The 17,489-nt window shown below is 37.7% G+C and overlaps 1 protein-coding gene across 5 annotated transcripts in view; it reads right to left on the bottom strand.

Moving 5' to 3' along the window:
* SANBR (SANT and BTB domain regulator of CSR) overlaps positions 1–17,489 on the bottom strand; it is a 62,842-nt gene that overhangs the window by 9,194 nt on the left and 36,159 nt on the right. For all 5 annotated transcript variants that reach the window (XR_002181750.2, XM_070798732.1, XM_019970208.2 and 2 more), the window contains 5 exons: positions 12,444–12,589; positions 11,508–11,604; positions 10,532–10,564; positions 8,996–9,095; positions 14–105 (listed from right to left, as the gene is read on the bottom strand). Coding sequence is in view for 4 of the 5 variants with exons in the window: in XM_070798732.1 (XP_070654833.1) it covers positions 14–105; positions 8,996–9,095; positions 10,532–10,564; positions 11,508–11,604; positions 12,444–12,589 (468 nt within the window). In the remaining variant the exon portion in view is untranslated. The remainder of the gene's footprint in view (positions 1–13; positions 106–8,995; positions 9,096–10,531; positions 10,565–11,507; positions 11,605–12,443; positions 12,590–17,489) is intronic.

Raw genomic sequence — 17,489 nt, 5'->3', positions numbered from 1 at the left:
AATTTATAGTTACCTTCTCCAGTGCCTTTTCTTTCTTCTGACCACAGGGTGAAGACATCTGCTTTTTTGGTTGTTTAGTGAACTTCTTTGGCTTCTCCTTTTTCCCTAATAATAGAACATTAGTGTTATCAGTCCATGCACTTGTCACATCCAAAGAATAAAATCACTGAAAAAATAAAACACTGTTTTTAAAAACTAAGAAATTACCTTTGGGTAAAAAGTAAATATATGGAGAAATCAAACTAAAAGTGCTTTATAGAGGTTCATTTACTTTTCTTCTTTCTACTTGGCGAAAATCTTAGGAAAAAAATGAGGGCAATGAATTCCAAGTCCCAATGAAATTAAATGTAGAAAAATGTTGGGGAAATTACACATATTTCCCTGAATCTAATGTGACAGTGGAGTCATCTCCTAATTCCAAATTTTTCAATATAAAAAATAACTGTAACCCAAAAAATCACAAATTGAGAAGGGGAGGAAAGAAGGGTTCACACACACAATCTTTAAAATGCCTTTGTTCACACAGGAGGTTGGGCTATAAGGGTAAAAATGGAGGTAGACCATAAATGATCCTAGGAAGAAGCAGATCTGGGATAAACTGTATTCAAAACGAGGGCATTCCTGCTATGAACATTCAGACCTTACTCTTGGCTGACAGTTTAGTGGAGAAAGGAGACAGGCCAAAAAAGAGGGAGGGGAAAGAAGTATTTCTCTAAAAACAAGGTTGGAAGGTTGATAATGATACATTAGATTGTTGTTTCCCAATTATCAATTATTTGCACACCATCTTTACAGTTTTTGCTCTATCTTAAAAAAGAAACTTCATCACTACCATAAATGAAAAACCTGTAAAATGTGCTACATAGAAGACAATCTTGAAGATAACAGAATAAAGACAAAACAACATCTAGAATCCAGAGAGATTTATTTTTCTGCTGGCCCTGGGCCCCTGACATGTGTGTCTCTGTTAATGTGGGAGATTAACAAGTGTTATATTGCTAAAAGCCGTGACAGGGTGGGCTACATGATAACAGCAGTGTGAAAGGGTGGAAAATTCCTCCCCCGCAAATGATGATAAAAACAGAACAAAAATAGTATGAACAATCATCTGCAGGTACTGGAGAATAATCAAAGGAAGAGAGAAAGTTCACTGTTTACGTGTGAAAAAAGCTTTCTTATCTGAGGGCACTTTCCCCCTCCCCAGCTCAGGGAGGAAAATTATAACCTTGAGTTGCAGGGAGAAAATGATCGAGTTCAAAGCAACAGAGAAGCTAGGTATTCAAAGGGGAAAATTTGGAAATAAGAAAGAGATCTGAGGCCTAAAATGTGAATATGAACTAATTCTGAGCTGAATGTTAAACTATGCAAGTACACGGGAGACCCTAGGAAGCTCAGCTAAAAAGGCAAGCAGAAACTAGGGTGGCGTTGATCACTGGAAGACAGAACTGCTCTCTGTGAGAGGAGGCACATTTCTTGTGCCTTTGAATGACTTCCCCAAACTGTCTTTAGCTTGAGCTTCTGAGAGTCTTGCTGGCTTGAATTATCACAGGTCAGACCTGGGACTGGAAAAACAAGTAGGAATCTAGGGGAACCCCAAAGCAAGAAACCACCAAGCAGCTGAGCCTCCAATAAATTCTTTCCCTGGCTGACCACTAAACTCCCCAGACTGTCATCCTGCAGATGCTGCCACCCTCCGTGGTGACTGCTGAGGAGCTGGGGGAATGCAAGAAGCAAGGTGAACAAGGAACAGGATTGGCCCCAGATAGCTGAGGTGCACATGAAAGGAATAAGTTTAGTGAGCCCAGAGGCCTGCATCTTCCCATACACAGAATGCTAAATTCCTTCACTTGATACCTGATCTTGATGTTCAGACTGCCTGCTCTATTTGTTGCAAACTTGTATATAGCCTAATGTCCCCCTGCCTCCATGGAGCAGTTTTCTCAGAGCTACTGAGATGCTGTGTCCTGGGCTCAGTGTCTTAAACATCCCCACCAGATAAAATAGCTCTCTACTTTCAGAATGTGAATATATTTTTTCAGTCAACAGTTTTGGAGACCATGAAGGAACCCAAAGCAGATTTCTTGCCTCCACCTGAACTTCATGAGAAACCAAGACATAGTACCAGAAGAAGCTCATTAAACTACACAGGCTGGTATGCCCTTTGAGGTGGGGGATAGGCAAAAGCAGCAGCACTTAGCAGGCAAAAAAACCTGTGCAGAGACACCAGCAGGGAGACACATTTTGCAGTGTGGCTTAGGCAGGTTAACTGCTTATGAGAACAAAAATCCCAACAATTCTTAGGAGAATAAAAGGTTTCAGAGTTGCACAAAGATGACCAACCTAGATAGCATATTGAAAAGCAGAGACATGACTTTGCCAACAAAGGTCCGTCTAGTCAAGGCTATGGTTTTTCCTGTGGTCATGTATGGATGTGAGAGTTGGACTGTGAAGAAAGCTGAGCACCGAAGAATTGATGCCTTTGAACTGTGGTGTTGGAGAAGACTCTTGAGAGTCCCTTGGACTGCAAGGAGATCCAACCAGTCCATTCTGAAGGAGATCAGCTCTGGGATTTCTTTGGAAGGAATGATGCTAAAGCTGAAACTCCAGTACTTTGGCCACCTCATGTGAAGAGTTGACTCAATGGAAAAAATTCTGATGCTGGGAGGGATTGGGGGCAGGAGGAGAAGGGGACGACAGCGGATGAGATGGCTGGATGGCATCACTGACTCGATGGACGTGAGTTTGAGTGAACTCCAGGAGTTGGTGGTGGACAGGGAGGCCTGGCGTGCTGTAATTCATGGGGTCACAGAGTCGGACACGACTGAGCGACTGAACTGAACTGAACTGAACCTACAGAATTTAATTTTCACCCAGAAGTCATGAGATAAAGAAAATGATAAGTATGATCCACTCAGAAGAAACAGTTGATAGAAACAGATTGAGAAGGCCAGCATGTTGGACTTGGGAGACAATAATTTCAAAGCAACTGTTACAAATATGTTCAAAGGAAAAATGGTAGAGAGAATCTCAACACATAAACAGAAAATATAAAAGAAGAACCAGGGGGGAAATTCTAGAGCTGAAAGGTATAACTGAAATGAAAAAGTTAAAAAATGTACCAGATAGGCTCAAAAGAAAATCTGAAATGGCAGAAAAATGAATCAGTGAATGTGAAGTCAAGGATTAGAAATTATCCAATCGGGGGGAGAGATGACTGAAGAAAGGACCCAGAGCCTCAGAGACAATATCAAAAGTCCACAGGTGTAGTGGAGACCCAGAAAACAAATGTGAGAAAGGGGTACAAAAAATACTTAAAGAAATAATGATTGTAAGATAACAATTTATAGATTCAAAAAATTCAGCAAGTCCCAAATAAACACATAGAAAATCACATCTAGGCATACCGTAGTCAAGCTTCTAAAAGTCAAAAATAAAAAGATAAATCTTGAAAGCAGAGAGATTAAAAGTATACATTACATACATAACAGGGGAAAATTTTTATCACAAGGACTAACTTCTCAGAAACAATGGAGGCCAGAAGACATTGAAATGACATATTTAAAGTGCTGAAAGAAGGCAATATACAGATACATAGTTATACAGTTATGGCTGATTAGTGCTGTTGTATGACAGAAACCAATACAACATTACAAAGCAATTATCCTCCAAATTTAAAAAGAAGTGCTAAAAGAAAAAAGTTGTTAATCAAGAATTAAAAATTGAGAAAATTGTACTTCAAAAACAAAAGCAAAATAAAGACATTTTCAGGTGAATAAAAACAAGAGAATTCACTAGTACACTTGCAGTATACTTGTACTACAGGAAAGAAGAAGTCCTTCATGCTCAGCTGGTTAATCCATGGGGTCGCAAAGAGTCAGACACACTGAGAGACTTTCACTCATGAATGAATGAATGAAAGAAAATAACATCAGATGGTAACAAAGATATAGACACAAATGATAAGTATGTTGGTAAATATAAAGGACTAAAGGTATATGTTTTTCTTTGTTCCCTTCTCTAAAGGTTCTTATGTTAATATTTTACCTGGAGTAATTCATATTACCTTTAAGTAGACTGTGATAGATTAAAAAGGCATGTTGAAATCTTTAGAACAATCAAATGCAAAGAAATATAACTAAAAAGCTAATAATTTAAATAATATACTAAAATTTTCTTAGCACAAAAAAAAGCAGTAAAGGAGAAACAGAGGAACAAAACATTTGAGCCAATTAGAAAATGAATAGCAAAATGGCAAACCTAACACAACCATATCAATAAACACATTAAATATAAATAAAATAAATGGTCCAATCAAAATGCAGAGATTGTCAAACTGGACAAGAAAGCAATTTCCAACAATATGCTATCTACAAGATACATACTTCAAATTAAAAACTCCGACTGTTGAAAATAAAAGAATAGGAAAAAGATATGTCATTCAAATGGTAAACAAAACAAATCTAGAGTGATTATGTTAAAATTAAACAAAACAGACTTTAATATAAGCAGTTCTACTATAAATAAATAAGGCTCCATCTACACTATAAATGTATATATACCTAGTTACAAAGCTCAAACACACATTACGCCATGCCATGCCTGCTGCTCAGGCATGTCTCGACTCTTTGAGACTCCATGGACGGTAATCCATCAGGCTCCTCTCTCTATGGAATTTTCCAGTCAAGAATACTGGAGTCAGTTGCCATTTCCTACTCCAGGGGATCGTCCCAAACCAGGGACTGAACCCATGTCTCCTGAGTCTCCTGCATTGGCAGGCAGATTCTTTACCACTGTGCCACCTGGGAAACTATATCATGATAAAAGAGTCAATACACTATAATTGTGTATGTGCCCAGTTACAAAGCTCTAACCCATACATAAAGCAAAAGCTGACAGACTTGAAAGGAAAAATACATAAATTAACATGATAGCTTGAGATTTCAATACTAATCTCTTACTAATTGATAGAACAAGTAGTCAGAAAATGAGCACTAGAAAATCAAACCGACTTCACTCTACATTTACAGACTACTCCACTAAAAACAGCAGAATTCACACTGTTTTCATGCACATCTGGAACATGTGTCAATAAAACTTAGAAGATGAAAACACAGAGAGTACATTTTTTTGATCACAATGGAATTATATGAGAAATCGACAACTGAAAAGTATTCAGAAAATCTGAAAATATTTGGAAATTAAACACATTACTGAGCAATACATGGGTCAAAGACAAAATCATGAGGGAAATTAGAAAATATTTTGTACTAAATATAAATGAAAACAAGACATACCAAAATCTGTGAGAAATACTTAAAAAGCAGTGTTTAGAGTGAGTCTTATAGTTTTAAATGCTTATACTAGAAAAGAAAGAAAAAAATCAGTGATTCAAGTTTCCACATTAAGAAGCTAGAAAAAAGAGGAAATTAAGTCCAAAGTAAGTTCAAGGAAGGAAACAGTAAATATAAGACTGAAAATCAATGAAATATAAAATAGACAAACTACAGAGAAAGTCTATGAAATCAAAAGCTGGTTCCTGGAAAAGATCAATAAAACTAATAAACCTGTAGCTAAACTTATCAAGAAAAAAGGAATATAAAACACAAATTAACAATACCACGAATGAAAGAGGGACATCATCAGAGATCCTTCAGACAGAAAAGGATAAGAAAATACTATGAGCAACCTCATGCTAATAAATCTGACAATGACAATTTGGATAAAATGGACATATTCCTCGAAAGAAGTCAAAACAAATTTAAGAAGAAATCAGATCAGATCAGATCAGTCGCTCAGTCGTGTCCGACTCTTTGGGACCCCATGAATCGCAGCACGCCAGGCCTCCATGTCCATCACCAACTCCCGGAGTTCACTCAAACTCACGTCCATCGAGTCAGTGATGCCATCCAGCCATCTCATCCTCTGTCGTTCCCTTCTCCTCCTGCCCCCAATCCCTCCCAGCATCAGAGTCTTTTCCAATGAGTCAACTCTTCGCATGAGGTGGCCAAAGGACTGGAGTTTCAGCTTTAGCATCATTCCCTCCAAAGAAATCCCAGGGCTGATCTCCTTCAGAAAGGACTGGTTGGATCTCCTTGCAGTCCAAGGGACTCTCAAGAGGCTTCTCCAACACCACAGTTCAAAAGCATCAATTCTTCGGCACTCAGCCTTCTTCACAGTCCAACTCTCACATCCATACATGACCACAGGAAAAACCATAGCCTTGACTAGACGAACCTTTGTTGGCAAAGTAATGTCTGCTTTTCAATATGCTATCTAGGTTGGTCGTAACTTTCCTTCCAAGGAGTAAGTGTCTTTTAATTTCATGGCTGCAGTCACCATTTGTAGTGATTTTGGAGCCCAGAAAAATAAAGTCTGACACTGTTTCCACTGTTTCCCCATCTATTTCCCATGAAGTGGTGGGACCGGATGCCATGATCTTCGTTTAAGAAGAAATAGAAAACTTGAATAGCACTATATTAATAAAAGACACTGAATTCATAGTTAAAAACCTTCCTATAAAGAAAACTCCAGGCCCAAATGACTTCACTGCTAAATTTTATCATACATTTGAGGGCCAAAGAATACAAATACTACACAGATTCTTTCAGAAAAAGGTAGTGAACATTTTCCAACTGATTTTATGAGGTCAGTATTAACCTGATAACAGAATTTAAAGATGACATCATAAAAAAACTACAGGCAAATATCCCTCATGAGCACTAATAAAAAATCTTTAACAAAGTACATACAAGCAAGTGAAATATAGTAATACATAAAGAGAAAAATGTCTATTGATTAAAGCCTAGATGCTGTGAAGTTTCATGTAACCATGCAAATTTTTGTGTCTAACTATAAAACTCCTAGAGGAGAACATAGGCAAAACACTCTCCGACATAAATCACAGCAGGATCCTCTATGTCCCACCTCCCAGAATATTGGAAATAAAAGCAAAAATAAACAAATGGGACCTAATTAAACTTAAAAGCTTCTGCACAACAAAGGAAACTATAAGCAAGGTGAAAAGACAGCCTTCGGAGAAAATAATAGCAAATGAAGCAACTGACAAACAACTAATCTCAAAAATATACAAGCAACTCCTACAGCTCAACTCCAGAAAAATAAACGACCCAATCAAAAAGTGGGCCAAAGTATTAAACAGACATTTCTCCAAAGAAGACATACAGATGGCTAACAAACACATGAAAAGATGCTCAACATCACTCATTATCAGAGAAATGCAAATCAAAACCACAATGAGGTACCATTTCACGCCAGTCAGAATGGCTGGGATCCAAAAGTCTACAAGCAATAAATGCTGGAGAGGGTGTGGAGAAAAGGGAACCCTCTTACACTGTTGGTGGGAATGCAACTAGTACAGCCACTATGGAGAACAGTATGGAGATTCCTTAAAAAACTGGAAATAGAACTGCTATACAATCCAGCAATCCCACTGCTGGGCATACACACCAAGGAAACCAGAACTGAAAGAGACACGTGTACCCCAGTGTTCATCGCAGCACTGTTTATAATAGCCAGGACATGGAAGCAACCTAGATGTCCATCAGCAGATGAATGGATAAGAAAGCTGTGGTACATATACACAATGGAGTATTACTCAGCCATTAAGAAGAATACATTTGAATCAGTTCTAATGAGGTGGATGAAACTGGAGCCTATTATACAGAGTGAAGTAAGCCAGAAAGAAAAACACCAATACAGTATGCTAACACATATATATGGAATTTAGAAAGATGGTAATGATAACCCTGTATGCGAGACAGCAAAAGAGACACAGATGTATAGAACAGTCTTTTGGACTCTGTGGGAGAGAGAGAGGGTGGGATGATTTGGGGAAATGGCATTGAAACATGTATAATATCATATATGAAACGAATCGGCAGTCCAAGTTCAATGCATGATACTGGTTGGGGCTGGTGCACTGGGATGACCCAGAGGGATGGTACGGGGAGGGAGGTGGGAGGGGTTTTGGGATGGGGAACACGTGTACACCCAAGGTGGATTCATGGTGATGTATGGCAAAACCAATACAATATTGTAAAGTAATTAACCTCCAATTAAAATAAATGAATTTATTTTTAAAAAAAGAAATGCAAATTATTTCTAATAGGAAAGATAACCCCAAAGACTATGGATTTGCTACCCTGTAGAACATTAATCAGTTTTGTATCTAATTTGCAATCTTTTTTTTAACATTCTTTTTTCAAATGCCTATAAATACCTGAGTCGTCAAATGCCTAACCCTAACCCTAACTTTTGGGAGAAGGCAATGGCACCCCACTCTAGTACTGTTGCCCGGAAAATCCCATGGATGGAGGAGCCTGGTAGGCTGCAGTCCATGGGGTCGCTAAGAGTCAGACACAACTGAGTGCACTTTCATTTTCCACTTTCATGCATTGGAGAAGGAAATGGCAACCCATTCCAGTGTTCTTGCCTGGAGAATCCCAGGGACGAAGGAGCCTGGTGGGTTGCCGTTAATGGGGTCATACAGAGTCGGACACGACTGAAGCAACTTGGCAGCAACCCTAACTTTTCTCTGCTAGTTCTCTGATTTTAACTCTAATGATTTAAAAAATTTTGATACAAGTTCATTTTACAGTTGTATAAAATAATGTTTTTTTAATTGTTAAAAAAAATCATACTTTGATGACTATTATCTAATGTTTCATTTGATTGGCATTTCAAATCATCTCAGGTATACTGATGTAGTCACACATTTTGAGAAACCCATTAAGTTATACCTGAAACGAAAACTCAGAGGATTATTTCTTAGTATACCACACATTTTAAAAATAACTTTATGAGTGTTCTGTGTTAGTGTCAGGGTTAGAGAATCTTGATGAAGCCTCTATTATTTTTTCCACATTGTAACCTAGCATGTAGACTTATAAAGCCCCTTCCTCATCCCTTGCGTTAAATCCTTCAGGATATAGCCTCCTTATAAAAGTGAGATGAGTTTCAACTTAGAAATCCATACTCTGTTTCTTGGATACTTCTTCTTCATCTCCAACTTCATCTTCAGTGACCTCAGACCCAGTGGTATATTCTTCTTCTTCAGAAAATAATGACTGTTGTTTCTAAAATAAAAAGCAAAACATACCTTATTAAAATTTTATTTTATCACATCACCAATGAATTCTTCCAAACACATTTATCTACTTATTCTGGATGAATGCGCCAAACAAAAACTGATAAAATGACCACTGCCTAGCACATTTGGGAAATGGATCCAAGAATTTCTACATTTAAGACAGGATAACATTATAAGAAATATTTAGAAAATTTACTATTTTCATGGATTCTAGCAGAGTGATGGGCACATTATAGGTACTTAGTATTTGCTGAACTGCAACCCTATTTCTCAACTGAAAATATTTTCCTTGATTATTAAAATTAAGTTAAAATACAATAATTGTCAATATTAATGTAGTCTCATAAACAAGCAATGGGGAGAGAAATGGCAACCCACTCCAGTGTTCTTGCCTGGGAAATCCCATGGACAGAGGAGCCTGGTGGGCTACAGTCCCTGAGGTTGAAAAAGAGTCAGACATGACTTAGCAACTAAACAACAAATAAGTACATGTGCACACTCTCTGGGTGAATGTGGTCTTGGATTAAACATATCCACATCAGTTTCGTGCATCCAGCCACCCTCCTGTTATCACTGATACCAATTTCTATTCCATTCTTATGAATACTGGTGGCAGATGGCATAGTAATGGCAAACAGGCAAGAAAAAACAGTAAGTCAATCAACCATCCAAATAAATGGAACTTAATTGATTTGTTGTTTTGTTCAATATTCTAAATGTGACTTGCAAGTGACTTTTCAAAAAACTCCTTTAAGAAAACTTATGGGTTATGCAGCCAGATAATGGAGTATATGTCTGTTTTACAAGTCCATGGAATTATTCAGGCCAGAATACTGGAGTGGATAGCCTTTCCCTTCTCCAGGGGATCTTCCCAACCCAGGGATCAAACCCAGATCTCCCGCCCTGCAAGCGGATTCTTTACCAGCTAAGCCACAAGGGAAGCCCAAAAATACTGGAGTGGGTAGCCTATCCGTTCTCCCCAACCCAGGAATCAAACTGGGGTCTCCTGCATTGCAGGTGTATTCTTTACCAACTGAGCGATGCGGGAAGCCAACGATATTTTTAGTAAATGTGAAATTATAGATGCTGAAAAGGATGCTATACATTTAACTAACACCTATAAAATAAGGGTTTTCTACAAAGCTCAGTTGGTAAAGAATCTGCCTGCAATGCAGGAGACCTGGATTTGATCCCTGGGTTGGGAAGATCCTCTGGAGAAGGGAAAGGCTATCCTCTCCAGTATTCTGGCCTAGAGAATTCCATGGACTGTATAGTCCATGGAGTCACAAAGAGTCAGACATGACTGAGTGACTTTTACTTCACTCGCTTCACTATAAAATAAGATACTTATAAGATTCTATTAAACTAAACTTTGATGTAGGGAAAAAGATTTATGAAAGTGAAATATAGTTGCTCACTTACCAGCTGCAGAGTCCAGTTTTTCAGTGATAAGAACTATAAAAAAAGCCAAATAAGAGATTAATACTTAAGATTGCAGCTCCTTATTTTCATGTGGATATCATAGAAGAGTTAGAGAAAGTTACAAGTATGGCTCCCTTCTAGGGTGAAATATCTCATCTAAAAATGATATAGTACAATTTTTTATATTCCCTGTATAGAGAAAGATGTGTATGTCTACAAAAAAAGAAAAAAAAATCAACATTTCCTAATTTCTAAAGAACAAATAAATCACATACAGAGATAACATAATGTTATTTTGTTAATTATTTCACTTTTTAATGTTTACATTTTATATTAAATTAAGGAGCCATATATATATGGATATTCAAGAAATTTAATTTGCTATTTTATATACAATTTATAAATAAATGTCAATAATTAAACACTAATAGTGATCTGAAGCTTATAGAACATTTTACATGGAATATTTTACTTTCTTAGGTAAATGCTACTTCAACTAACACAAAGACAGGACATTCTCAGGTAAAGAGAGACTCCCTGGCTGTTAGTCACAGGAATCAAACGCATCAAAGCTTTCCAATCACCTTAAAAACATCTCAGTTTTGAAACCTTGGAAAAACTAAATGCATTACTGAATACAATTTTAAAAAAGAGAATTTTACACCAACAAAGTTTATAGGACTAAGAGGGGATAAAATACCCCATTCATATGATCTTTATTCTGCAAATTACTATTTGCCCATAATAAACCCTGAAGACTATATTTTCCCCCCAAATTTGATTATTAATTCTTTGAGGGCAAGGAAAATATCAGCCTTATAGTCCTGTTAATTCAGCATAACACTTTGTTATGATAGTCAGTAAATGTCTATTAATGAAAATTGCAGTATTAATTTAAACCGATCATATTTCTGTCAAAGATTAAATATCATCAGTTGTTTTTATAAATAAAGAATAAATGAAACAAGCTACTTACAGCATTAAGCTCCCCACTCTTGGGGCCCCATGGTGTATTTGGCTCCAGTAAAACATCACAGTCTAGACCCTTTTCATCGCAGGGACCACCAGAATCACTTTAAAGAAAAAGACATTTTAGAAAGAAGTGTCTAATTTCTTAAGCTCTTTCTTTTTTTTGCCTGCATCGTACCCAGTAATGAAAACGCAGAGTCCTAACCATAGGACAACCAGGGAATGCCCCAATTTCTTAAGAATTTAAATGCAAACAATACTGCTTTAACTGCAAATGTTCTATAAACTGTTCTTCAGAAATATAGTTTTTAAGTATAAGGTGTGCCATTCAACATTTACATTTCTTAATGCATCTCGTGATTCCCCCAGCAGAAGTCACCCCATATGGGGGGAGCACCACTTACACTCAAGCATCATACCTGCCAGGTGGTAAAACAGGCTACAATAGTGGATACTACTTTGAGAACAGCTTTTGTTAGAGGGTCCTCCTACCCCCAACCTGATAGTCCACTGCAACTGCAGAATGATGGAAGTGACTGCATTAATTACTAAATCTAAGAAGTTCAAATCCATGCAAAGATAACTTGTTGCAACCATCAATTTTTTTCTAGTTCAATCAGTCAAGCTAAGATGGTCTCAAGTAACTTAGGAACACTTTTTAAAACCCTCAAAAACTGGATTGTGGGCTTCATCTTTTCAGTCACCAGGAACTCCTATTATTAGTTTCTCTTCCCCTTGGACTTCCAATATTTTTCCCCCCTATCAAATAAATACATGCTTGCTCTTATTGTAAGCTAACACAATTTCAATTAGGCTTTCTGAAATAACACAAACTACTTAAGGACTACCCATTACTGATTTGGGGAAGCACTAGGGGTAGAAGATTCTAGGATGGGAACCACTGAATGAATAAAGCTACAGTACAGGGTTTCCCTCACCTCACCTAATTGTATCTCTAGCAAAAGGCACAAGGATGACATCTTTGTGTTTGTGCAGATCATCCAGTATTTTGGCAGTTGGACAGGACAGCAAATCTTCACCTTCACCTTGATCACGAAGAGTAACCATATGGTCCTTTACTTTACAACCCTGTTGTGTAAAAGACTAAATCTGAGAGGCTGGTTCATTATAGAAACATTCCTTTAAAGATGATGGTTTCTGTTCTTTTTTGCTCTGTCACACCATCCCATGAACGAGTTTACAACTTTTTCTTAAGAAAAAATATTACTTATACAGAAAAAAGCATGAAACATAAATGCATACCTTAACTAATATCCATTTAACACAATCCACACTAAAAAACAGAATACTGCCAATACTCCAGGATTCCCACAGGGCCACTCCCAACCAAAATCACCTCCTATTTCTCAAAGGATAACCTCTATCTCAAGTTTTTTGGTACTTCCTTCCTTACTTTTATCCTTTTACCACTTAAGGATACATCTCTAAACACTACAGTTTAGTTTTGTCTCATTTGTTTTAATGCTATGTTTTTGTGATTCAACCATGTTACTGCATGTAACTATTAATATATGCACAGTATTTCTCTATATGAATAATTATCATTTGCTTATCTATTCCATAGTTGGTGGGTGGCTTGTTTCCAGTTTGGAACTATCCTTAGTAGTAGTATTATGAACATTCTTCAACATGCTTCCTGATACACAAGTGCTCATGTGCACCAAATTAAATGACTAACAGCAGTTATGAAAGTGCTCATTACTCTATGTTCTTGGTAACACTTGGTAATTGTAGTCATTCTGGTGAGCATGTAGTGGTATTTGACTGTGGTTTTAATCTGCATTTCCCCAATTAAAAATGAGGTTGAGATCCTTTCAATGTTTAGTGGACAATGAAGAACTTCCTTGTGTGAAGTTCTTATTGTCTTTTCCTATTAATTTGTACAAGTTTTAAAAAATCTTAATATGAGCCTTTTACAGCTACATGTTGCTAATATCTGGTCCCACCTGTGAACTTGTCTCCTCAGTTTATTATTTAATGTAGCTAATGTACTTGAATTTAAAATTTCTTCCTTTGTGGTATTATCTTTTAATAGCTTTATCAGCTTTGCCTCATATATAGGCTTTTAAAAAATATTTATTTATTTACTTAAGGCTGCATTGGGTCTTCATGGCTGCGAGTGGGCTTTCTCTAGCCGCAGCAAGCAGGAACTACTCTCTAGCTGCGGTGCGTGGGCTTCTCATTAAGGTGGCTTCCCTAGTTGCAGAACATGGACTCTAGGGCACAGGTTCAGTAGTTGTGGCACATGGGCTTAGCTGCCCGGTGGCATGTGACATGTTCCCAGACCAGGGATCAACCAGGGATTGAACCTGTGTCACTGGCTTTGGCAGGTGGATTCTCAACCACTGGACTACCAGGTAAGTTCCACATACAGACTTTTGGGGGACTAGTTTGGACCATTTTTTCCCCATTTTGATGTCCCAATGTTCCAGTACCTCTTCCTGGGAAGTCTATCCTGTGCCCACTGCTCTGTAATGTCACCTCTGTCACAGTCAAGTGTCCAGGTAGCTTCGAGTACAGAATTCCCCAGTATCTCTGGGGAAACGGTTCTAGGAGTCCCATATATACAAAAATCCATGGATTTAACCAATTGCATATTATATATATAGTACAGTACATATTTATTTTTAAAAATCCAGGTTTAAGTGGACCCACATAGTTCAAATCAGTGTTTTCCAAAGTTCAAGTGTATTTCATTCTCTTGTATTGGTCCATCTGTTTAATCTTCATCAATGTCACCCTGTCATAATCACCAAGACTTACAATAAATTTTGATATTGGGTCGGCCAAAAAGTTCTTTCCGATCCCTAAGGTGTTATGGAAAAACCTGCTAAGTCATTTTGGCCAACCCAGTACTTCTACCATTGTGTTCTTTGAGAGTCTCTTACCTGTTCTTGGCCTTTCGTATTTCCATAAATATTTTAGAATCAGCTTAGCAACATTCCTGATTAAAAAAACCTGTTAGGATGTTTATTGAGATCACATGGATCATAGGTCAGATTGGGGAACATTAATTTATTTAGGCCGTGCTGGGTTTTCATAGCAGTGTGTGGAAACACCCCATATGAGGGTTTCTCCAGTTGTGGAGCACAGGCTTTTGAGTGTGAGAGTTCTCTAGCTGAGACACACAGGCTCAGATGACCTGTGGCATAATGGATCTTAGTTCCTTGACCAGGGATCAAACCTCTGTCACTTGCATTGAAGGGTGGATTCTTAATCACCAGATGTCCAGCAAAGTTCCACATCAGTGGATTTTGAGATAGCAGAATAGGAAAAGTTCCTTGATTTTGATTCCCATTGCAACTAGCCTTTAAGAAAGACTATCCACAAATTCAATGTAGAAACAGATCTGGGAATCTAGCTGTTTTCTCTTAATTCAGACATTGAAGAGAGTTATAAAAAATGTCAGTGTTATTTTCACTTATTTTTTTGCTTTGGAAAATATAGTTATTTTTCATAAAAATATGCTAACATGTAATGAGCTTATTATTCTTTTTCAATGAATTAAAATTAACCTTTTCTGTTTTAATTTCCAATGGTAAATAGAGATAGATATAACCCACAGAAACAAAGCTCTCTAGGAATCTCAGCTTTTAAGATTTTTTTAGAGATCTTGAGTGCAAAAGTTTGAGAACCAATGTTCTAAATGATAGGAAGAATAATTACTAAGTAATCTTTCTGGGGCACTGACGTGTATAGGAAATCACATCGGTGGTTTAATAAAGCCTTTCTGTACATTAGAATTGCAATAAATAGTAAATAAATCTTTAATGATAGTATAAAAGTCTTCTGAGGAAGTTCATAATTTAATACATTTTTGTGATCAAATAAATAGAAAAAGTTTCTGATGGTTCTTAAAATTACAGAATTGCTAAGTCAAAATTTTCAACCAGTAAGAGCCCAATATGCCAGACTATAGAGATATACGTGTGAAATAAAAATCAAAATATGTAGAAAGGAATGGAGAAGGTGATGGCACCCTACTCCAGTACTCTTGCCTGGAAAATCCCATGGACGGAGGAGCCTGGTAGGCTGCAGTCCATAGGGTCTCAAAGAGTAGGACATGACTGAGCGACTTCACTTTCACTTTCCACTTTCATGCACTGGAGAAGGAAATGGCAACCCACTCCAGTGTTCTTGCCTGGAGAATCCCAGGGATGGGGGAGCCTGGTGGGCTGCCGTCTATGGGGTTGCACAGAGTCGGACACGACTGAAGTGACTTAGCTGCAACAGCAGCAGAAAGGAAAAAAACACTGTTTGATCCAGCATGTTTATGAATATAGTAAAGGTTAAAAAAAAAAAAAAGCAAAACTAGTCAATCTGTAATCTTGGACCTTAAATCAGTGGCTATAAATATAACCTTCATAAAAGCAATCTTTATTCTAATCAAGAAAACTACCAAAATGTTTAATTAAATTGCTAATAATCCAGGCCTTGGATCTTCACTGGAGTGAATCATATTATAGCTTCCTGAGGAAATTATTCACCAGCTCCTTCCTCCCTTTGCCATTTCTCTTTGAGAACCTTTAATCTTAAGGAAAGATTGCGAGTACTTATTTCAATAATTGTGTACATAGTCCTTTATTTAGGGGGATTGTCTTAGAAAATGGTAAAAACCACAGTTTTCTTTTCCTTAAACATAACTCATAGGAGATGACTGTTCAGTTCAGTTACTCAGTCGCATCCAACTCTTTGTGACTCCATGGACTGTAGTGTGCCAGGCATTCCTGTCCATCACCGACTCCCGGAGCTTGCTCAACTCATGTACATCGAGTTGGTGATGCCATCCAACCATCTTATCCTCTGTCATCCCCTTCTCCTGCCTTCAATCTTTCCCAGCATCAGGGTCTTTTCCAATGAGTCAGTTCTTCGCATCAAGTGGCCAAAGTACTGGAGGTTGAGCTTCAGCATCAGTCCTTTCAGTGAACATTCAGTCAGGACTGATTTCCTTCAGAATTGACTGGCTGGATCTCCTTGTAGTCCAAGGGAGTCTTCTTCAACACAATTCAAAAGCATCAATTCTTTGGCACTCAGCTTTCTTTATAGTCCAAATCTCACATCCATACATGTACTGGAAAAACTATAGCCTTGACTAGACAGACCTTTGTTGGCAAAGTAATGTCTTTGCTTTTTAATATGCTGTGTAGGTTGGTCATAGCTTTCCTTCCAAGGAGCACGTGTCTTTTAATTTCATGGCTGCAGTCACCATCAGCAGTGATTTTGGAGCCCCCCAAAATAAAGTCTGTCACTGTTTCCACTGTTTATCCATCTATTTGCCATGAAGTAATGGGACTGGATGTCATGATCTTCGTTTTCTGAATGTTGAGTTTTAGCCAGCTTTTTCACTCTCCTCTTTCACTTTCATCAACAGGCTTTTTAGTTCTTCTTCACTTTCTGCCATAAGGGTGGTGTCATCTGCATATCTGAGGTTATTGATAATTCTCCTGGCAATCTTGATTCCAGCTTGTGCTTCTTCCAGTCCAGCGTTTCTCATGATGTACTCTGCAAATAAATTAAATAAGCAGGGTGACCATATACAGCCTTGACATACTCCTTTCCCAATCTGGCACTAGTCTGTTGTTCCAAGTCCGCTTCTAACTGTTGCTTCCTGACCTGCATACAGATTTCTCAGGAGGCAGGTCAGATGGTCTGGTATTCCCAACTCTTTAAGAATTTTCCAGAGTTTATTGTGATCCACACAGTCAAAGGCTTTAGCATAATCAATAAAGTAGATGTTTTTCTGGAACTCTCTTGCTTTTTTGATGATCCAACAGATGTTGGCAATTTGATCTCTGGTTCCTCTGCCTTTTCTAAATCCAGCTTGAACATCTGGGAGTTCACGGTTCATGTACTGTTGAAGCCTGGCTTGGAAAATTTTTAGCAGTACTTTGCTAGTGTGTGAGATGAGTGCAATTGTGTGGTAGTTTGAACGTTCTTTGGCATTGCCTTTCTTTGGGTTTGGCATGAA

This window comes from Bos indicus, chromosome 11, assembly GCF_029378745.1.
Source record: "Bos indicus isolate NIAB-ARS_2022 breed Sahiwal x Tharparkar chromosome 11, NIAB-ARS_B.indTharparkar_mat_pri_1.0, whole genome shotgun sequence".
NCBI lineage: Eukaryota > Metazoa > Chordata > Mammalia > Artiodactyla > Bovidae > Bos > Bos indicus.
Note: the sequence above shows the minus strand (reverse complement) of the source record. Positions and strands in the feature narration are given on the sequence as shown.